This window comes from Schistocerca gregaria, chromosome 3, assembly GCF_023897955.1.
Source record: "Schistocerca gregaria isolate iqSchGreg1 chromosome 3, iqSchGreg1.2, whole genome shotgun sequence".
Lineage (NCBI taxonomy): Eukaryota > Metazoa > Arthropoda > Insecta > Orthoptera > Acrididae > Schistocerca > Schistocerca gregaria.
In genome coordinates, this window is record NC_064922.1 from 647,373,766 (window position 1) to 647,398,289 (window position 24,524).

The 24,524-nt window shown below is 42.6% G+C and overlaps 1 protein-coding gene across 1 annotated transcript in view; it reads right to left on the reverse strand.

The window, feature by feature from the left end:
• LOC126355785 (uncharacterized) overlaps positions 1-24,524 on the reverse strand; it is a 183,783-nt gene that overhangs the window by 115,250 nt on the left and 44,009 nt on the right. Inside the window, exon 3 of the mRNA XM_050006195.1 lies at positions 3,069-3,450. Coding sequence (XP_049862152.1) covers positions 3,069-3,450 — 382 coding nt within the window. The remainder of the gene's footprint in view (positions 1-3,068; positions 3,451-24,524) is intronic.

Below are 24,524 nucleotides of genomic sequence, written 5' to 3' on the forward strand. Positions count from 1 at the left end.
TGGTGGTGGCTCTGCCATCGTGGGCAGTTGGAGTGATTGGAGTGATATGGGACCCTAACACTTCTTGGTACGAGTCTGACAGGTGACAGGTATTTAAGCATTCTGTCTGGTCACCTGCATCCATTCATGTCTATTCTTCATTCCGGCGGACTTGGGCAATTCCAGCACGACAATGCGACACCCCACGTGTTCAGAATTCGGCAGATCGGCTCCCGGAACACTCTTCTGAGTTTAAACACTTCCGCTGGCCACCAAACTCCCCAGGCAAAGAACATTTTTGCTCAAAACGTTTGTTCAGAAGAGATCTTCGTCCCCTTATACTCTTACAGATTTATGGACAACCCTGTAGGATTAATGGTGTCAGTTACCTCCAGCATTACTTCAGGCATTAGTTGAGTTCGTGCCACGTTGTGTTGCGGCACTTCTGCGTGCTCCCGAGGCCCTACACGTTCCTAGGCAGGTGTACCGGTTTCTTTGGCTCTTCAGTGTATAACCAACCTTGTAGATACATCCTTCATCATGGTGTTTTCTTTCGGTACAGATAATAATTCGATCGTAAAACAGCGAAATTACCTGTTAAGAATAAGTACTGCTATATAATCATACAAGGAAGTTTCTTAAATAGCTAGAAACTACTAGATACCACATATACAAGAAATTACTTCTGCTTTTTCTAGTTTTGCCAAACACTAGCACTCTTTTCGAGGTGTGGACTAAGTGCTCGCTTTCTCTGTCTGAATGATGAAAATAAGGATAAGAGAAAGCAGTTTGACGTATTCCCGTTGTTTCCCGTTATAGCGTTCGAGTATCATACTGTTTACTCGTACTTCCGGTTGATTATGCAGGTTGTGTCTGGCGTCGTATGAGTGGAGTAATACCAAATCAGAAGTAGAGGGTGAAGCCACCCGCCATCTTCAAATAATAATGCAGTTGCCGTTGTTCACTGCCACCACCGCGGAAACAACAATGACAACTTATCATTATGATTAACAATGTCGTTTCCTCAGTGGCTGAGTTTATCTCTTCAGTACAACTGAAATGTCTTTCCCTCCAGGATGTTAACAATTTCAGCGATATGCATTACTCTGATAATAGTAGTGACGCAGAGTTAACAGTTTCTTCACCTACAGTCTTCAAGTGGAAGTTTTCCGTAATTGTGGGGTTAAGTGGCTGTGGCTTTCTGGATGATATTTTTTATGTGAGCACGGTTGGCTACGCAGAAGCACCTTGCACGTCACTTTTGACCACCGACATGACGCAATGTTCATTTAAATTAGGGAATACACTGAAAAAATACAGTTCTTTCTGTACCACAGAAAGGTTCTTCCTACAGAGCTTTGTTTTTAAAACTAGCTCAGTACTTGGCATTACCAGCCTATGTATTTATTCCAGTCTTGTATTAGTCCATCTCCTCCTTCTGTCCCTCTTTGTCCATCTCCTCCTCGACCTCTCTCTGTCCATGTACTCCTTCCCCTCTCTCCGTCCACCTCCCCAAATTCACTACTTACCCATCTCCTCCATTCCCCTCTGTGTCCATCTTCTCTTGTGCTCTCTGTCCTCTCCTACATCTTCTCTCTATCTCCTTCTCCGTTTCACCCTATCCATCTTCATTTCCTCCCTCTCCATCTCCTCTCCCCTTTCTTCCCATCTCTTCCTCCCCCTCTCTCCATCTCGTCCACCCTCAGTCTCTGTCAATCTCCTTCTGACCCTCTCTCTGTACATCTGCTCCTTCCCATCTCTCTGTCCATAAGCTCCTTCTCCTCTGTCCATGTGCTCCTTCCCCTTCTGTCCATCTGTTCCTTCCCTCTTTGTCTATCTCATCCTCCTCCTCCGTCCACCTCCTCTACCACCTCCCTCTGTCCATCTAATCCTTTTTTCCATTCATCTTCCCTGCCCCTTCTACCTGTTCACATTCTCCTATTCCATTTCTCTGTCCATTTCCTCCTCCACTTTTATATCCCTCTCCCCCCATCCCCTGACTTTGTCTCTTCTACCTTCCTTTCCTGTTCATGTTCTGCTCTTTCCTTTCCTAGCCCATCTCCTACTCTCCCTGTCCTCGTCACTCTCCTCCCAATGGGAGGTTGTTGGTTCTTATCCCCACAGTATTTCTTTTCAGGTAGTAAGATGTGTACCAAATTTGTTTGAAAGTGATGGAGGGGTTTAGGAGGAGCCTTTCGGGAATATGTAATATACTCAGTTATATTTGTATGCATATTTCATCTATATCTGCAGTGAATTTCGCCCTGCAGTTTCGTATTCAAGCAGCTCAATAATAATGACTTCGTATCTCTTTACCCATGTGTCGTGCAGTTATATAATTTTGTAAGTACATCCTGTGGTATATATAGGTAATATCTCTGAAATGTGTTGCGAATAGACACAGTAGTAAAGAAGTAATTAATTAAAACTTCACACCTGATGCGGCCCTTTCACTGCGAATAGAGAATTTTAATTACTTTGTGGAGGGCGAGGAGTGTCAGAATAAGGCTCTTAAAGGTTTGAAACTATACTTAAAGTTCGTTGTAAGTCACTAAGTGCTCTCATTCTGAAATATTCAATGAATATAGTCTCGCTATTTGCATTTAGTTAGCTCGCATAATTTTTAACCTTACCTCCACTCCTTTGAGAGGGAGTGGTTTTTACTCCCTTTCCAAACAGTAAGTGATATGTACATCAGATATGGTTGAAATCGATCCAGTGGTTTAGAGGTAGATATGAAACAAACAAAAATGCATACATACAAATGTACATACATTTTTATAGTGCATATGGATTCTGTGAGTGTAGTTCCAGGAGTCAGGCAACATATTAACTCCTCCTTTATACAACTCGAGAAATGACCGCTACGAAATGGTCAGATAGAGCAAAGCTCATACGGAGTCTTCGCTGGTCGTTCTCCCCAGAATCGGTTGCGAATGCTAAGGAGTGGGACCGAAGTGGAGCCACAGGTATCTTTCGTCACATACCGTAAGGTGTCTCACACAGAACGCACGTAAGTGTAAATAATGTTAAGATCGTATCTGACCAAGAACTCGCCCAGAGAGAAAACTGTTGGCTAGTGTACATACCTGCTGATGGCGGACTGGTCTTTGTAAATGGCCGAGGCGGGCAGAACGCCCGGGGTCTCGGGGTAGGCGAACGTCCCGCTCGGGTAGCTGCTCTCAGCGGCGTCCAGGTTGTCCTTGAACTCGAAATCCTCCAAGCTGGCGGCGCCGCCCGCGCCACCGCCGTTGGAGCCGGAGGCGCTGGAGGCGGACGCGAACGTGGAGACACCCCTGTTGAGCACCTTGCCCAGGCCGCCCAGCAGGGAGGGCAGGAACATGGCGATCAGGATGGACTTGGCGATCTGCGCGCCGATCAGCACCGGCAGCAGCAGCTTCTTCAGAGCGAACGCCAGGAAGCCCAGCCCGAAGCCCGCCATGAATGAGCTCTTACCGGCCGCCTCCGTCCCTGAAAAAAACCCACACTCCAGCTAGATACACGTTTCATAAATCATCAGTAAGTTTTTTTTATCGAAATGATAAATATTCAGTTTACAGGCTTTGTATTTGAGGGGTAGCTACTAAGTTTTACTATCACACCGGTAAAATAAATGTACGTAATCAATTTTTTATTTGTCTTCAGTTCTGGTACACATTGTAATTTTTTTTTATCCTATAACACTGCTGGTAGCTCGCACGTAACACCTTACTGTGCACGAAGAATACCACCTGTCTTCTTAAATTTTTTCATTAGTTAATCTCGAAAAGCGTCTTGTGAATTACTGAACACCAACTGTAAATTTTTCTAGCGGCCTAATCAGCAGTGTTCAAAGTTTGAAAAATTTTGTTAGACAGTGGTCGAAATCCTCCTTCATGTCGCACCTACAAAGCACACAGGAACATCAGCACCACAATGCCGTACTAAGTAGCGTTTTTTTATTCTTTTTTTGTTTTGTTTTTAAATTTCGGGGGCCATCAGTCTTTTGACTTGTTTGTAGTTTTCTCTCCCGTGCCAACCTCTTCATCTCAGAGTAGCACTTATCCGAAAATCGTTACTTATTTGTTGGACGTATTTCAATCTCTGTCTTCTCACACAATTTTTACCCTCTACTGCTCTCTCTAGTCCCGTGGAAGTCATTTTCTGATTTTTTCGCTTGTCTTATCACACTGTTACTTCTCCTTGTCAGGGTTTTCCACACATTTGTATCCTCGCCGATTGTGCGGAGAAAATCCTCAATATTTGTCTTATCAGTTCACCTAATTTTCAACATAATTCTATAGCACGACATCTCAAACGCTTCATTATCTTCATCTCCGGTCCCCCACTGTTCATGACTCACTACCAAACAATGCTGTGCTCCATATACACAATCCTGTGCTCCATGTATACATTATCTGACATTTCTTCCTCAAATTATGTTTGATACTAATAGATTTCTTCTGGCCAGGAATGTCTTCTTCATCTCTGGTAGTCTGCTTTTAATGTCACCCTTTGCTTTGTGCGTTATGCGTTATTTTTCTTCCAAGGTAGCAGACTTTCTTACCTTCGTCCAGTTCGTGGCCTCAGTTTTGATGTTGACTTCATCATGTAGCACGTTTATGCTAATTCTCATTGTGTTGGCTTTTCTTCCGTTTACTCTCAATCCATGTTTCATACTCCGTAGATTGTTCATTCAATTTTGTTCGTTTCCTTAAAATTTTTCTCTTGGCATTACAATCTTGCGTGGGTTTCCTCCGTACTGCCCGTCCCTGCGTGGTTCTGCGCCACCCTCTGCGAGATTTTATGTCTTCTTCCACATTGCCTACCCATCGCTTTCGTGGCCTTCCTTTATTCCTCCAGCACGCCCCATTCAGAAACAATTATGGTCCTTCTTTCAATTTCCAAGCAAGGCAGTTGTCTTACTTTCTAGTAATCGTATGTCAGCTCCTTGTATGAGGTATTTCAGCTCAGTCTTCGTTGTTGGTCTATAGAAACCAATTCATTAATTTATTAATTTCTATTATTTCTATATAGCTAATTGATCTTCGTTCCTTTGTGGATGTGATGAATACGACGCAATAATGGAAATTAATAAACAAATGTCCATCAACCAAAGCTCGGTACTGAACGACCAGACACAGTTAACTTACTCACCACTTCTAAATGCAGATACTACTCATGATAGTATCCAGGCCATGTTTTAAATACCCCTCTTGCTCACATGCCCCATTTCCTTTATTTCAGATACCATAATTTCTCTCGTTGTCTAAACAAAATTTTTACTTTAAATAATCACCACTGCTTTGCTCACCTGCTTAATATCATTATTATATCTTATCTGTTTGCAACTTAGGATCTACTAAGAACGAAAATATTTTGTTCAGTCACATCTCTGGAATATGTCATGAAAGTTTACTGATCAATTATGTCCTATGTACAGATGCTGTAATTTCTCTGCAGTTAATTAGTTAATGTGGCACGTATTTTATCTCAGTTCAAAAGTCGTAAATCACAGTTACGCGGAAATAAATCCTCTTGTCTTATTCCTAATTCTGACATTAACATTTTTCATCTCCGGAAATGGAGATCCTCTGTACACGCAGATGGGCTCTCGTTGGAACTCGCCATTTCATGACCTTGTTTAGTGTGTAGTTGCATGAGCAAACTGTGGAAATTCCTTAGAGAAATATTGTTTGGTAGCTTTGTTTGGTCATTTAGGATAAGCTGCAGCATGTAATTTGGTCATTTCTTGACTGTGCTTAGTGTGTGATTGAATGAGCAAATTGCTCACATTGAATCTTATCATTTTACGGCTGTACTTCGTGTGTAGTTGTATGAGAAAACTGTGGAAGTTCCTAAGAAAACTATTGTATGGTCATTCAAGATATGCTGCAGCATCCAACATGATGTCGAACATTGGATTTTGTCATTTCATGGCTGTGCTTAGTGTGTGGTTGTAAGGGAAAATTGTGGGAATTTCTTACAGAAATATTGCTTGTTAGCTTTGTTTGATCATTTATGGTAAGTTGCAGCATCCAGTTTGATGTCACACATTGGATTTCGTCATTTCATGGCTGTGCTTAGTGTCTGGCTGTGTGAGCAAACTGTAGAAGTTCCCCAGAAAAATCTTGCTTGTTAGTTTTGTTTGGTCATTTAGGATAAGCGGCAGCATGTAGTTTGATGCTGATGTCATAACTATGTACTGAGCGAAGACTCAAATGTGCATTAAGAAAACTGAAACTCGGTGAAAGCCCGAAATGCGTATTAGATTAAATAAAAATATATAACAAAGTGGCTGGTTGCCATATTCATTAAAATAATAATTCCACACTCACGGAACTCAACAGCCACTAAAACGGACAAATTTCTGTTAACTCTCTTCTTTATCCTATTTTCGAACTACCGCCTCAAAACCACAATAAATGGGGCACAATTCCGTATTTAGAAAAGGTCTCTCTAAATGAAGCCAAAAATCAGAAGAAACCAACCGATTTGTTCCATTTACCTATTTAGAAAGAAGTTTGCAAGAATCATACTTTGACCCTGTAGTGTAAGACAGTGTCACTATGACTATCCTTCTATTGGTTATATAAATCATCCCTATCCCAAGGGCTATCCGAAACACTTGACTCTACTTTTTTTATGACACAAATAGAACCTGAGGTGTGAGCAGCGGAAAATCTCGTTTAGAACATACTGGGTACGCATGCCGCCGCATGCATACAGGTAAAATACTCCACCAAGAACCCGTGGAATAGTTAGTCAATGGGATGCTGACACAGTTTGTTGCGTACAACTACTAGAACCCCATCGAACATTGTAGACCCAGTAGTTCATTTTCTTATGTATTCTCAGTCACATGCCCACTTTCTTCCATTATTTCAATTATCGTAATTTCGCTTGTTCTGTTAAAATTTGTTAACTAAATTTAGGAGGTCGTTCAACAATTTTTTTACTATGCTGGTACAAGGGCCCATGGCTCATTAGAGGGTGATAAGAATAATTATGATTTATTTGGCTACAGTTGCCTTTGTTTCTGTGAAAATATCCCTATAACTGTGCAAAAATATGTGATATGCCGTCACCAGAAACGACATCACAAAATCAGATTAATAAAACTCTCCGATACAAAAGCACTGTGATGTGTTGCCACCACCGCAAGGACATCTCAAGCAGTGTTAACGAGTATCTAAGAGTGACGGGAAACAAACCCCAACGTGCAACTAATAACGCCGGGAGAAAACTTACCCGAGATGGAACTTGAGGGCGAAGTGTTAAGTGAACGTTATTGTTGTCAGCAGCAAATTCCGTGAGTGAATGGAAGAAATTCGTTTCCGTTCAAGACACGCAGGGAATACCGCCGTCATACTCTGACGGAGTTGAGACATAGACGAAAGTCGATAGGCGCGCTTCTACATCTGAAACATGATGTCTGTTCAAATTACGCGCCACTTGCATAAGAGTGGCACCAATAGCGTCACTATGAGGATTCAGATATCGTTTGCTTTAAATATACGATGGTCGTGAGCGTTAGTTACGTCTGAGATTGGACGTGTTGTGTTGATATTAGTTAAGAATGTCTTTAAGGCGTCACAGACGCCATTATCAACACCTCACTAAGTTTGAACGAGGTAGTGTAACAGTGCTACGAGAAGCTGGATGTACCTTCTGCAATACTGCAGAAAGAATTGGCATGAATATAGCTACTGTACATCATTTATGGCAGCAGTGGCCACACGAATCTAAGGTTGCAAGAAGACATAGCTCCGGATGACCACATGGTACTATCAAGAGGGAAGACCATCGTCTTCGACGTATGGCTCTGGCACATCGTGCTACATCTGCAGCAGCAATTTGGGCAGCAGTTGGCACCACTGTGACACGATGAACTCTTGTTAGTTCAAGGATAGCTTTGAGCCAGACGCCCTGTAGTGTGCATTCTACAGCCCCGAAACCACCGCCATTTGGGACTTCAATGGTGTCAGGGGAGAGCTCATTGGAGGGCAGGGTGAAGGTCTGTATCGTTTTATCATCAAATCTGGTTCTGCATAGCTGCCAGTGATGGTCGTGTCTTGCTTAGAAGGAGGAGAGTTGAGGGCCTGCAACCAACCCGCCTTTGTGCTAGACACACTGCGCCCACACCTGGAGCTATAGTCTACGGTGCGATTTCGTATGACAGCGGGAGCAGTCTCGTGATTATTCCACAAACACTGACCGAAAATTTGTACGTCAGTCTGGAGATTTGACCTGTGTGTTTATGACCAGCACCAGCATTCCAGGGGGTGTTTCCCAACGCGATAAAGCTCGTTCATATACCGCTCTTGTAAAACAACATGCGCTTCATAATTTCGACAATTTGCCTTGGCCTGCTTGATCATCAGATCCGTCACCAGTCTTACATATATGGGATATGGTTGGGCGACAAATTCACTGTCATCCAGCAACAGCATTACTGTACTGATCGACCAAGTGCAACAGACATGAAACTCCATCCCACAAACTGACATCCGGCACCTGTACAACACAATACATGCACGTTTACATGCTTGTATTCAACACTCTAAAGGTTACATACATTATTAATGTTCCAGCATTTCACATTTGCATTACACGGTGTTCTTGCAGTGTTATTCACGGAAGTACGTTACCTAGACAAATGTACGCCAGAAATTTCATTATTCTACATTAATTATTTTTGGTGACGTGATTTTTTTTCCCTCAGTGTATCAGTGTACGATATGGTGTGCAGATATTTCCCATGCAATACAAATAGAAAGATAAAGGGTGGGAGGGGGAGGGGTGGAACACATCACCCCTCAAGCCACTGGAAAACTCGTGTCCCTTGTACCAAAATGTCCTTGAAGAACCTCCTAAAACTGGTCGGTGGAGTTCGGGTTCGCCCAACAGAAACTTTAGAAATTCTAGGCCACCGCCTACCGTGCCGGGACTATCAGCGAATCGTGTGACAGGTCTATGTTGTCATTTGACGGGGTTCTGAACCCATTTCCTAACAACTTAACAACTGAAAATGTTTTTTCTTAATCTATGAAATAAGTTTTCTCCACATTTGTTAAGAAGTGATTGTTTTGACCATTCATGAATTTCAACTATCGTTTGTTGTTGCTGGTTATTAGAACACACTTTATCATGTGGCCAAGCGGTTCTAGGCGCTTCATTCCTGAACCCCGCGACTGCTCCGATCGCAGGTTCGAATCCTGCCTCGGGCATGGATGTGTGTGATGTCCTTAGATTAGTTAGGTTTAATTAGTTCTAAGTCTAGGGAACTGATGACCACAGATGTTAAGTCCCATAGTGCTCAGAGCCATTTGAACCCTAAGCAAAACTAGGAAGGATGAAGAAAACTTCTTGGTCTTCGAAAGAAAAATTATGAGAAGGATTTTTTGGCCTGTCCAGGAAGGAAACTTGTTGAGCCGTAGAGAAAACCAAGAATTGTATGAGTTGATGAGGCAACCGAACATCGTTCAAAAACTGAAAGCGCGGAGAATAAGTTTGGCAAGCCACATCGCTAGGAGACCAGAGACCTCTCGGTCGAAAGCCGTACTTATGGGAAGACCTGGTGGTACCCGACCAATCAGAAGACCCAAAAAGCGATGGGATGATGAGCTAGAGAAAGACCTTCGACAGCTAGGAGTCCTTGGCAACTGGATCCAAAGTGCACAAGATCGCCGTCTATGGAGGGGCATTGTGAGGTCGGCGGATGATCTACAGGGTCCTCGATCGCCGATTTGACTGATTTGATTGGCTACCAGTTTAAATAGAAATTCGTCGATGGAATAGATGGGGTAGTCCAGGAGAAATGACTTTAAATTATATTTATAATTTTCTTGGTTACGTGTCAAACATTTTATGTTACTGGGCACATGATAAAAAAATTCTTGTTTCTCGATACCGAATGCTCTTCTGAGCCACAGACAACTTTAACAATGGGCTATATAGGTCATTTTCGCTCTAGTGTTCTAGTTATGAACATCACTGTTCTCAAATTGTGGTGGATTATTTATCACCAATTTTATTTGCGGATATATGTATATTGACGGCGCAGTAAATATGGCTAGCTTCTTGAAGAGGTACCTACATGATGTCCGTGGGTGAACTCCACGTGTTGTTCTTTATGTAGTTTATGTGATTTTCAGTCCGGATAATGGTATGATGCAGCTTTGCTCGGTAATCTATATTGTGAAAGTGTCTTGATATCTGCATAACGATTACGACCTCATCACGTACCCACTTGAACCTGTATACTGTGATCAAATCTTGGTCTTACTCCCACGTCGCAATTACCTTCGCCCTCCCTTTGGCCCCAAATTCCAAATTCACTCTTACTTGATACGTCATGGGCAACGGACTTGCCGCAGTGGATACACCGCTTACCCGTGATGACCGAAGTTAAGCGCTGTCGGGCGTGGCCGGCACTGAGATGGGTGACCATGAAGCCGCTATACGCTGTTGCCGTTTTTCGGGGTGCACTCAGCCTCTTGATGCCAATTGAGGAGCTACTCGACCGAACAGTGGCGGCTCCGGTCAAAGAAAACCATCATAGCGACCGGGAGAACGGTGTGCTGACCACACCCCCTTCTATCCGCATTCTCAACTGAGGATGACATGGCGGTCGGATAGTCCCGATGGGCCACTTGTGGCCTGAAGACGGAGTGCTCTTCTTTGATACCTCATAATGCAATCCAGAAGTGGTCATCCCGGCGCTCGTTTGCCCTAGCCCGGTGCAGCCGGGCAGACGTGACGTAACTGCGGGAAGCTCACGACCAGGCATATGTTGTTACCGTGTAGCGTGGCGAAGCGGGAGAGCGGCCGGCCGCCGTCGCCGTGAGGTGGAGCGCGGCGCGTTACGGGTGTGTGTGTGTGTGTGTGTGTGTGTGTGTGTGTGTGTGTGTGTGTGTGTGTGTGTGTGTCAGTAAATAAAATCAAATTAATAAATGTACCATCCTTCTGAATGTAAAGTTGAGCCCATCGGCAGAATTCAATGCGAGGTGTACAGTCCGTACCTGTTACTTCTTGTTGGAGACTGGTATGGTAACGATGATACTTATGACGATGCAGAACATAAACACTGCTCTGGCTCATGCCAGATCCCCTTGCTATTTAACGCGAACTAACACAAGGATCTCGAACCACAGTGGCAAGAGTACCAATTTCGTTAGCAACTTTCCTTTGCCGGATGTGTTTCCGATGCGTTAAAGATCTAGTTGTTCTTAATTTATCATGCATATGTTTAAATTTACGACGTGTAGGGTGAATACGTTGAGGATATCTTCCAGCTTGTAAGTCTCTAGCTCTCACTGAATTTCACTGGCATTCTCCGTAAATGAGAAGCGTATCGACTTGTTCTTCGAAGGAATACATCATTCACAATCGCTTGATTCGACGAGAATAGTCTTACCGTTCCTATTAGTGTTGTATTGCGAAACCGTCTAATGGTGTTTACATGTCAATGGCACGTTAGATGTATACGCCGCATTCAACGAATATTTACTACTTGCACGATATACGAGAGAGAATTGTCAGAGAATGCCCTTCGATAAGTGCCGAAGTGATAAGGAGTATCACTCAATCCATGACAAGAAGACTGCAGCACTGCATTGATAACAATGGTCATCACTTCGAACACATTCTGTAAATGGACGTCCATGCCACCTTTTTAACCTTCGTTGACCTTCAAAGACCTTACTGTTGGAAATCATTGGACTCGTCTCGATAGCTGCTATCAGAAAATAAGTACAAAACTATAGCACCCCATTAAAAAAAAAACGAAGTTGACCTTCATATCTCCGGCGCGACGCGACCTCACATAGCGCCCCTCAGACGGCTATCTGTCACTTGTGATCTATGATTCGATTTGAAAAACTTTAAGGCTGAGAAAGAACTACAACCAAACATGCACATCATAGCCGCTGCTTTCGCATTTAATTAAGGAACTCTATCCCGTGGAAGACAAGAATAGAACTAAATGATGTCATTCGCCATTCTAAAATTCTCCTTAATGAAGCGGTGATACTGTAGATTCATCAGCTCTAATTGACCTCTGTGGACACAAATGTGACGTCCAGCGAGCATGGTGATATGAAGATCAAAATCTGGCTCAAGTGACCTTAAATCTTCGAATCGTTTTGCGAATGCTGCATGCAAATAATCGAGAGACCGAATAAATGAGAGTCCGCAGCTCGTGGTCGTGCGGTAGCGTTCTCGCTTCCCTCGCCCGGGTTCCCAGGTTCGATTCCCGGCGGGGTCAGGGATTTTCTCTGCCTCGTGAAAACAGGGTGTTGTGTGATGTCCTTAGGTTAGTTAGGTTTAAGTATTTGTAAGTTCTAGGGGACTGATGACCATAGATTAAGTTCCATAGTGCTCAGAGCCATTTGAACCATTTTTTTTAAATAAATGAGGCAACGAAGTCATTATTAATGTTATCTGAGAATAGCGTCACATTCAGAAAATACGTGAAACTATGGTCCTGAAACTGACCTCTCCCTTTCTCCAATTTCATTTGCACTACACGAATTTTAGAAAATAGAGATTCAATTAACTGACCTTTCAATTAACTGACCTTTCCTCAGCAACGAAGCACTAAGACTATTCACATGACTCGTTGTTCGTTAACAAGTGCTAGGTTAACAACCCATTGAGGGCCAGAAAGCTGTTGAACCGATCTTCCTTTTATATTCATAAAAAGATTTACCTTTTCCAGCAAAAGGAGTAAACGTTCAAGGGTGTTGCCCCTACTCAGACATCTTACCTGATCAAATTAGGGTATATCATTGAAGTCAGTTTCCAGTGAATCCATTATCTTTCGAAGCTATATGTGATTCAGTCAAGCAGACCATATGAAATTTACAATCCTAACGACGACATTCATAACCCTGCCAAATTTCACAGTCTTCGCAAAAAATGCCTCTTGATGAAGTACACAATGCACTGAGTGAAATTTCTGTTCCGGCGTGAGCTTATTTTTTAGACGTCCCACAAATCCCACGTTATAGCCAGCCGTATTTGGAGCGACATCAGTGACGACGGGAACGAGTTTTTTTTATGTAAGATTCAGTTCAGTAACAGGATGTTGAATAGCATTAAATATGTCTTCGCTGGTGAATAAATCAAGAAGCTCCTCTGTGATATGTAAATCTGTATCCACCTGTCAGACGAATATAACCAATTGTGATGTAACAGTGACGTCGGTATTTTCATCAAATCACCGAGAATGTGCAAAAACTGGTTGCTCTCTCACTGTCGTTCAGCCTCTCCGTTCACTGAGTCGCATTGTACCATTGGCTAACTATACAAATGTCTAATATGTATATAGCAGCTGTTTGCCCGTACTTAGTATCCAAACTTAGATACTTTTCAACACAATAAAATGACGAACATTAACGATTTTCTGTGAAAGCAGCAATGTCTGTGGTGTAATTTTTTTTTCTTATCAGTTAAATAGACTTAACACTAATACGTCTGACTTTCATATTTGTCAACATCAACCTTCTCTGAAAGGTACCAAAGCTCGGTGTATCTACATGTACTGAATACTTTCTGGTAGCTACTGCTTGTAAGCGGATATCCTACACTAAGTGGAACGTAAGCTTCGGCATTTTGTAGTTTTTACTGCGGTTAGAGGTGATTATTTTTTTCTACTGCACTGGTGATCGTAACCGTGTTTCAGGTCACGTGACCTACAGTAGTACCAGATAACCGGTTTCCATCGCGGCCGCCTGCCCGCAGTCCAACCAAGTGATGCGAGCACGTGTCACGTAAACTAATTGGACCAGAGCAAGGAGTGTCTTTTGTTCAGCTGGAGACGTCACCCAGACTGCGCCATGTTCACAGCGGCAGTGTACAGCATTGTGACCAACTAAGATGCAGCCTGGAGACAGTACCTGTTGTTTCTTTATCCGTAATGTCCTACATTGAGAGAAGTGAGATACAATAGAGTTGTTCTCTGAAATGTGATGGCACTCTGCTAGGAAAATCGTCAGTCATTAAAGAGGTTGACAAGTACTGCACCTGCGAGACGTCAGCCTGTCCTCAGAAGAACTAATGAGCTTTGACAATTGTCCTGCAGCAACAATAATTCTGTAATAGTAAAAGGTCTTTCAGTCTAACACCATTGTGTAAGTACTGGCCACGTAAGCGGAAGAAGTTAAATACCTGTGAGGCTATAGTAAGGGAATGTGGGGTAATTTATCATGTCTCAGTAATGTTAGCAGCTCAATAAAGCAGGAGTCATTAAGGATGATGTACTGGATGACGACACTAAATTAAAATTCCTTTCTAACGCTTACAAACGAGCAACAGTAGTGGAATAGGTTATCGACTCTAACCAGGATGAGACTGCTTGATACTGCATATTTAAGAAAACAGGAAAGTAGAAACCCGAACATGACAGAAATAGGCTTCCAACTTCTGAGACTGAAAAGCGGCCACTCAAAATCAAGATCCTTTTCATTTTCTCTGAATATGCAATACGCGTTGTGCTTGTCACTTGTTCGGTCAGGCTGTAGGCAAGTGTGTCGAATGCAAAACGCGGGAGCAGTACATCTTTACTAGGGTGAGGATACGCCGATATCTTCTAAGACGCTATGGTAATTTAATCCGAGTCAGCCAATAGTTTTCGCTTGTTCCGGCACGCAGTTCGCGACACACACAGAAGCTCTACTTCCTGGTTTATATCCGTTAGGCCAGGCAGACGTACTGATTCTTCCGACATCATCGTTTGTAGCACGCTGCAACAAGCAGTTACTGACACTTTTATGTAGTGCACTAGATGGGAGCTTTTGAGCAGCACGTTTCGAAGTAATATGGTGAGATGCATACTGCAGAGCAAACTGAGTGTAGTTTCGTTTTAAATTAACATTACAGGATTATTAGGTTACGATTTAACCGTCATTAGCTCGGGCTGTTTTCCATATGCTATCTTCTTATGTTACATTTAGGTCTTTGTTCGACCTAGCAACTGTTTTATGGCGAATCTATTCCAATCATAGTCATAATAAACCTCAAGTGACTTACACGCAGCTTATCTCACTTTAAATAATGTGTTTATTCCGCGTGGAACATCGTTTTTTGTACTGTCCTTTTTGAGAAACTGTACAGAAAGCATCAAAAGTCAGTCTGCTTTAATAAGTGAGCACAGCCCCCAGGGCTGAATTGTAGATTTGATTCCGTTTTCAATTATAATAATTGCCTGCAAACACTCAGTAATTTACTTCGTCTTTTCTCTTAATTGAAACTTGCCACGTATCACGCCAACCAGTTTCTACGAGATATTCTGGTGTCTCAGACAAACGACTTGCACCTACTAGTGTTGGTCGAATAGCAGAGATTTTCAGTTTGTTAAACATTAATGGGCAATTGATATGAAGGCCCGTTTTCAGAGTTTACAAACATCCATTTAGGTGGTAGTGCTGGTGCTTTGAGATAGTGAAACTAGGATCTCAGAGATCACCACTCACTTTTAATGTACGGATAGGTATAACTGCTAAATTATTTATCCATGTGCTGTTGCACTTTTGTGTAAGCTTGCTCTCCCTATCACTATTCGATACGGATAGTGTTATCCTGGAAATTTCCAGACACTAGGTAAGCTACAGGTAAAGACCGGTTATATACAGTATATACAAGAACAAAGGGGGAACAATAAGACTGGAAGATGAGAGGGTACATCCTTATAAGAACTACTGGAAGCTTTTTTCAAAAAAAAAAAAAAAATTGCGCGCGTCTCGGCTCGAGCTTGTGTTTTGAGAGCCAGGAGGGGGTGTCGGCCGTCTGAGCAGCGCGTAGAAGACCCACGAGAGTCTCCCGGTGTCGTCAATCGATGGCGGCTCCCTTTGAGGCTCGGGGATTGGCGGACACTTTGAGTGTGAGAATTACCAAGTCCGCAGGTCTGCTGTCAGGTAAACGTATGCTCTGGACATCGGGAAAACGCCGTTGGCGAGAAATGTGAAGAGCCAATACCATCACGGCTGCACCAAGTGACCAGAATAAATACTAAACAATGCTGCACTCAAAGGAAACTGAATCACACTAATTAGTGAGAAGTAAGTAAAACGCTTATAAAGCCAAAAATATGACAAGTGCGTTGGTAAAACGGCGCCCTCGCTTGGATACTAGAGGGAGCTGTAGAAGATAAAAACTACAGAGGAGGACAGAGATTGGATTATATCCAACAAATAATTGAGGACATGGGGTGCAAGTGCTACTCTTAGAAGAAGATGTTGGCACAGGAATTCATGACAGGCCGCATCACATTAGTCAAACGACTGACGAGAAGACCGAAAATCTTCGTCAGTTCACTTATTTAGTGCATGCTGAACAAATATGATCATAGACGTATCGGTATGCTACCTAATATATTCCGAAACGCGGAGCATAAAAACCGAATTTTTCTGTGCATCACACCTCGGATTCTGTTGGTAATAGAAAGGTAGGTTCAAGAGTTTTGGATAGCTCTTAGGCTAGGGACTATTTATGCACCTTAAAACAAGAATCGCTTTTCTGTAACTATCCTACAGTAAAGGGTCAAAGTTGGAATATTACACACTTACTCCAGGTTAGAAGAATGGAGTAAATCGGTTGGTTCTTTTTGCATTAGGCGTGGTCCACGGTGCGCCTTAGGGGGCTTATGGAGGCATCATTTAGTTCATCTGCTGTTCCCGAGGAAACCCAAAGAACAGGGTCTTTAGGTACCAAAACCGAGCTGCAGATTCCAAGACGCCTGTGCAAAGCAAATGGCTGTAGTTTTTGCAATATATTCCTAAAGTTCCGACCTCGGACAACCATAAAGATTATCTTGTTATTTTTATTAATTTATCAGATACAGAGATCCAAAGTTACCCTAACTGTACATGTGAAATACGATCGTAAAATCCGGTGTGAGGCGAACACGTAGTGTGTAAAGAAACGTAGGACGGAAAAGCACCCTGTAAAGTATCTCAATTATCATCGGAAGGGTTCGGGGAACCCCATGTTGTTGTGTTACTTGGAAACATGCAAAAATTTTCGTTCACGTAAAATTCGGTATGAGGCGTAAAATTATATAGTTTTGCGTCATTTCAATTTCATATAAGTAAATTCCTGAAATTTTACTGATCCATAAAGTTTCTTTTCATATGAGTGAAGGGAACCAGAGGAAAAATGCTACCACCGAAGCACAAAATAGGCCAATATGCGCCTGTTTTTAAAAGATTCTCACTGAAAAGTGCCTCATTCTGCCTTTCTCGGCACCTCTAAAAATTTTAGGAAATATTTTGGAATGTGAATATATTAGCAGTTTTTTTATTGTAAGAGAGGAGGAGACAGTAGCAATGGGAAATAGATGGAAATGTAATTACTGGAAGATAGTAGACAGTGGTTGTGGTATACAAAGAGCTAAGGAGACAATGGCAACGTGGAAGAATGGGAGGGGCGCAGAGGCAATGGAACACAAGTGACAGTGACAGAAAAGAAAAGATCGAAGTAGGCAGTCTCACTGGAAGAGGAATAAAGAGAAGTAGAATGTGTAAGTGGGCGAGAGCCAGTGGTAATGTAAATGTCGTGTAACTAGGGCCCCCGTCGGGTAGACCGTTCGCCGGGTGCAAATATTTGCGACTTGCGCGCCGATGGCGATAAGATGATCGGGATTAAGACAACACAACACCCATTCTCTGAGCGGAGAAAATCTCAGAGCCAGCCTGGAATCGAATTCGGGCCCTTAGGGTTAACATTCTGTCGCACTGACCACTCAGCTACCGGGGGCGGACAGTGATAATGAGAGACAGAGTCCATGATAGTGGCAACGAGGAAGAGAAATAGTAATAGTGAGAAGAGACAGCGGCAGTGTGAGGAATGAATAAGATAGTAGCAGTAAGAGAGAAGCTGAAGGGGACAGTGAAGTGAGAGGAAATAGTGTTAGCTGGACAGAAGAAAGAAATTTTTGGAAAATTGTGGTAAGGTCTTATGGGACCAAACTGCTGAGGTCATCGATCCCTAAGTTTACATACTACTTAATCTAACTTACATTACCGAGCGAGGTGGGGCAGTGGTTAGCACACTGGACTCGCATTCGGGAGGACGACGGTTCAATCCCGTCTCCGGCCATCCTGATTTAGGTTTTCCGAGATTTCCCTGAATCGCTTCAGGCAAATGCCGGGATGGTTCCTTTGAAAGGGCACGGCCGATTTCATTCCCCATCCTTCCCTCACCCGAGCTTGCGCTCCATCTCTAATGACCTCGTTGTCGACGGGACGTTAAACAGTAATCTCCTCCTCCTAACTTACGCTAAGGACAACACACACACTCATGCCCGATGGAGGACTCGAACCTCAGACGGGAGACGGGGGGGGGGGGGGGGGGGGGAGAGACGACTCAGACAGCGCGGCTAGAAGAAAAGTGACTGGGGCTGTTAGACAGAGGAGAGTGACAGTTACAGTGACAGAGAATCACAAAGAGATAATGCCGATGAATTGGGCTGAATGAGTGACTGGGAAGGGGCAAGTGGAAGTGGATGGGTATGAGCAACTTACAGCGAGAGACTAATGAGTGTGAACGATTTACAGTTAGGGAGAACTTGTGGGAGTTTGAGGACAATTGTATGTTAAAAAGAGCGCAAATATGTTCGAGTGCTAAAATTATTGGGAAAATTTTTGAAGGTGCAGAGAAAGGCAGAATGAGGCAACTGGTAGGCCACCTCTTAGTCGGGTCTTCTATTTAACAGGAGCATATTCGTCATTTTTTGTGCTGCGATAGGAGCATTTTTTCCGCTGGTTATTGTAAGACACGTTTGTCACACTTATATCTCATCCAAAGTTAATCAGCCGGTACTTTCGCGAAACGGTCCCTAAAATACTCCTCAATGGTACCCAACTACCATACCAAAAAACAGTAAAAGACCTTGGAATAATCTTGGATGAACACCTAAACTGGGAAGAACAAACAGTCACAGCTTGCCGGAAATCGCTCTCCTCCCTACATGCAATTCAAAAATTTAGAAAAATATTTCCAACCCATGTTAAACAAAAATTAGTCCAAACACTAGTTTTGCCTAATCTTTACTACTGCGATGTAGTTCAACACAGCACAAATAGTGAAAATTCTAGATGCCTTGAGCTAGTGATGAATGCTTGCGTTAGATACGTGTGCAATATTCGGTTGTATGATCATATCAGTCCTTCATACTCCCAGCTACGTTGGATACGCCCACATAAGGCACGTGATCTCCACACGATGTGCTTACTTCATCGATTTCTTAGCCACTGGTGCCCCCAATACTTGTCTTCTCACATTAAACACCTATCATCTTTCCACAATCGCAATACTAGATCGGATACGTCTGTCACCTTGGCTGTACCTTTACATAACACAAAATCTTTCTCCGTGTCATTCTCAATCTCAGCCATACGACTATGGAACGCACTCCCCTGTGATCTGCGTCTTCTCCAGAACTACTCAACATTCAAGAGGGAACTCAAAACTTACATATTAGGGACGGTATAGCCACCATTCTTGTGCCCCTCCCATCTCTTTCTTTCTCCTCTCCATCACAGCTTCGAATTTTACCGTTCTATTTCTCTTCCTCTAACCTATCTACCTCTTATATATCTCTTTCACCCCATTCTATCGTCTTATGTCTCTGCTCGATGAGAATAACTCACAAGCTGCAAGAATATAACGAGAAAATTCCCAACTAACAATGGGACTGACATTCACAAAAGAAAAGTATGTTTACTTTCATATACTTAGTCACTATCATTATTATTATTATTATTATTATTATTATTATTATTATTATTATCATCATTATTATTATCATTATTATTCTTGATTGTTATAATTATTTTTATTGTTATAATTATCATTGTACTACTGTTATAATCTCAATTTTTTGTTTAACATCAATACTGCATAATACGTTAAATGTCCTTAATGTTCTGTAGAAACTGTAACTCGTTCAATCTGAGTATGCCTGGTTAGGTGTAAGAGAGGGCCTGAAGGCCCTAATCTTGCCAGGTAAAATAAATGCATAAATAAATAAATAAATAAATACTTGAATACAAATGGAAGACTCTATCAGTCGGCGAATGAAAGTAAGCAAAGAATCCTGTCGTTGACAGCTCAATCTAGTGCGGTGTCGGTATTCCCCGGAATGGCGCTGCCGTGACGTAGGCAGGTGCATCGAGTGAGGGGAGTGTGCGGTTGGCTGCCGCCACGGTTGTTGGCCGACACACTTGGCGAGTTGCGAGCTGCGGACCTGACCACCCCGACGGCGGCGACCCACTTGCCAAGCGTCCGCCGCCGCCGTCCTTCTGCTATCGCGTACGACACCTGCCACAGACTAAACCGATAGCTCACGCCGGTACTTAACGGTCCTCTCCGTCATAAAGGCAAGCGCTTTCTCGTTATTCGAACGGCATAACACATTACTAGTATTCCTTGGATCAATCGTTGTGCTCGTTACTGCGCAGACAGACTAGTGGTTCGCGCCACGTTGCTCCCTTGCCCAAGCCCCGGTTGTATTGGGGGTCAATAGTACCGTGTATGCTGCAGAAGAAGACAGATATTAGGCTACATACCGCAAGTAATTGAAGGCTAAGTTGCAAGTGCTACTCTGAGATGAAAAGGTTGGCACAGGAGAGAAATTCGTGAAGACTGATGACCGACGGAAAAAAAAGTATCCTTCGACTTCTGCCATCCATGTGGATGACGTGGATGACTTGTGCAATGTGTTATACGTTTCTTCTGTTAAGAGTCAGCTTATTCCTTAAAAAAGAAAAAAGAAGAAAGAGAAAATCGGGCAAATGCGAGTAGTATTCGTGCTATGACGCTACTGTACAAAGTTAATTATGTACGTAGATAGTTAATCTAGGTGAGTTCACGAGAATCAAAAGATGTACATAAATGACTGTATATTTTGATTGCAGTGACTTAGCGTACATTTTTTACACTGTCCAGTACAATGGATCTCAGTAACTGACGTACGAGTAAATGATAACTTGATACCTCAAGCATCAATTCTGAGAAGAGAGATATCCTAAGAGGCGGACAGCAGTGTGATCCTGTAAGTATTATCTTTCACCCGGCTAAGGTATGGAACCATGTCGTTGTTCTTGTTGTTGCGGTGGTGGTGGTGGTGGTGGTGTTGTTCAGTCTGAAGACTGGTTTCACGCAGCTCTTCAGGCTACTCTATCCTGTGCATCTCCGAATAGCTACTTCATCCCCGAATAACCACATCTTGCATCATTCTGAACCTCCTTAGTCCGCAGCTCGTGGTCGTGCGGTAACGTTCTCGCTTCCCACGCCCGGGTTCCCGGGTTCGATTCCAGTGGGGTCAGGGATTTTCTCTGCCACGTGATGACTGGGTGTTGTCTGCTGTCCTTAGGTTAGTTAGGTTTAAGTAGTTCTAAGTTCTAGGGGACTGATGACCATAGATGTTAAGTCCCATAATGCTCAGAGCCATTTGAACCATTTGAATCTCCTTACTGTATTCATCTTTTGGTCTAGCTCTACAATTTACAGCCCCTACAATTTCCCCCCCCCCCCCCCCCCCGAATACTAAACTGGTGATCCCTTGATGTCTCTGCCTCAGAAAGTGTCGTATCAACCGATCCCTTCTTCTACTAAGGCTGTGCCACAAATTTATTTCTGCTCCTCATTAGTTACCTGATCTGCCCATCGAATCTTCACATTTCACAAGCCTATATTTTGTCCAAACTATTCGTCGTCCATGTTTCAGTTCCATAGATGGCTACACTCCATACAAATACTTTCAGGAAAGACTACCCTACACTTAAATCTATACTGGATGTTAACAAATTTCTCTTCTTCAGAAACGCTTTCCTTGCGTCTACGTGTCCGCTCTTCTTCGGCCATCAGCAGTTATTTTACTGCCCAAATAGCAAAACTCATCTATTACAGTAAGTGTCTCCTTTCCTAAACTGATTCCCTTTCCATCGCCTGATGTAATTCGACTACATTACATTATACTTGTTTAGCTTTTGTTGTTTTGCACCTGATATCCTCCTATAGAAACACCGTCCAATCCTGTTTAATTGCTCTTCCAACTTCTTTCCTCTCTATGACAGAATTATAATGTCGTCGGCAAACCTAAACGTTTTGTTTCTTCTTCTTGAACTTTAATTCGTTCTCCAAATTTTCCGTTTGTTTCTTTTACTGCTTTCTCAATGTACATATTGAATAACGGCAGGGATAGGCCACAAGCCTATATCACTCCTTTCTCAACCACTTCTTTCCTTTTATGCCACTCGACGCTTATAACTGCGGTCTGGTTTCCGTACAAGTTGTAAATAGCTTTTCACTTCCTGTATTTTACCCTTTTTGTCTTCTGGGAATCATAAAAAAGGAAAAAATAATAAATGAATGGAAGATATGAAATTAAATCGGAGTACCCAGTTACCCTATCCAGTCGACACATGATTCAGGTCGCTATTGCTCAACAGAATCATATTTCTCGATCTGCTTCAGTGATATTGCTTTACTTACTTAATAGGTATCGAGAATGACCTGCCATAAACGACATAGCAGCATGAACGTCTACAGCGATAGCAAGCTGTCAACTTTAAAACAGCAGAAGAATATTGACTTTCATATGGATCTCTTATGTGAGATCGAATGCCTTCCACTGTGAGTTCATAAGAGAATATGACACTAGATTTTTATTCCGTTTCATAAGTGGGAATTTAAGGAGATGGGATCTGGATAAACTGAAAGAACCAGAGGTTGTACAGTTTCAGAAAGAGCTTTAGGGAACGATTGACAAGAACGAGAGAAAGAAATACAGTAGAAGAAGATTGGGTAGCTTGGAAACATGAAACTGTTAAGGCAACAGAGGATCAACTAGGTAAAAAGACGAGGCCTAGTAGAAATCCTTGGGTAATAGAAGAGATACAGAATTTAACTGATGAAAGGAGAAAATATAAAAATGCAGTAAATGAAGTACGCAAAAGGAATACAAACGTGTCAAAAATGAGATCGACAGGAAGTGTAAAATGGCTAAGCAGAACGTAGAGGCGTATATCACTAGGGGTAAGACAGATACTGCCTACAGGAAAATCAAAGAGACCTTTGGAGAAAAGAGAACCACATGTACGAATATCAAGAACTGAGATGGAGAACCAGTTCTAAGTAAAGAAGGGAAAGCAGAAAGGTGGAAGGAGTATGTAGAGGGTCTATGCAAGGTCGATATTCTTGAGGACACTATTGTGGAAATGGAAGAGAATATACATATATACATTAAGATGAAATGGGAGATATGATACTGCGTGAAAAGTTTGACAGAGCACTGAAAGACCTAAGTTGAAAAAAAGGCCCCGGGAGTATACAACATTCCATTAGAACTACTGACACCCTTGGGAGAGCGCCAGTCCTGACAAAACTTTACCACCTGGTGAGCAAGATGTATGAGACAGACGAAATACCCTCAGACTTCAAGAAGAATATAGTAATTCCAATCCCAAAGAAAGCAGGTGTTGACAGATTTGAAAATTACCGAACCATCAGTTTTACAAGCCACGGCTGCAAAATACTAACACGAATTCTTTACAGACGAATGGAAAAACTGGTAGAAGCCGACCTCGGGGAGGATCACTTTGGTACACGTGAGGCAATACTGACCCTACGACGTATCATAGAAGATAGATGAAGGAAAGGAAAACCTACGTTCCTAGCATTTGCAGACTTAGAGAAGGCTTTGGCAATGATGACTGGAGTACTCTCTTTCAAATTCTGAAGGTGGCAGGGGTAAAATAAATATCAACAAATGCAAAACGAGGATAATGGAATGTAGTCGAATTAAATCAGGTGATGCTGAGAGAATTAGATTAGGAAATGAAACACGTAAAGTAGTAGATGAGTTTAGCTATTTGTGGAGCAAAATAACTGATGATGGTCGAAGTAGGGAGGAAATAGAATGTAGACTGGAAATGGCAAGGAAAGCGTTTTTACACAAGAGGAATTTGTGAACATCGAGTATAGATTTAAGAGTCAGGAAGTCTTTTCTGAAAGCATTTGTATGCAGTGTAGCCATGTATGGATGTGAAATGTGGACCATAACTAGTTTAGACAAGAAGAGAATAGAAGCTTTCGATATGTGGTGCTACAGAAGTATGCTAAAAATTAGATGGGTAGTATCACGTAACTAATGAGGAGGTACTGAACATAATTGGGGAGAAGAGAAATTTGTGGCACAGCTTGACTAGAAGAAGGGACCGATTGGTAGGACATGTTCTCAGGCATCATGAGATCACCAATTTAGTACTGGAGGGCACCGTGGAGGGTAAAAATCGTAGAAAGAGACCAAGAAATGAATACACGAAGAAGAACCAGACGGCTGTAGGATGCAATAGTTACTTGGGCATGAAGCAGGACAGAGCAGCGTGGAGGGCTGCATCAAACCAGTCTTTGGACTGAAGACCATAACAACAACAATGTAGCGCATATCTTAATAAACAGAATCTAACTTGGTTTTTAAGTTTCGTAGTGACAAGACTTATAGTAACGAGCGACGGAATAAATGACGGAGTCCTTTAACAAGACAGATTGGGACTCTGGCC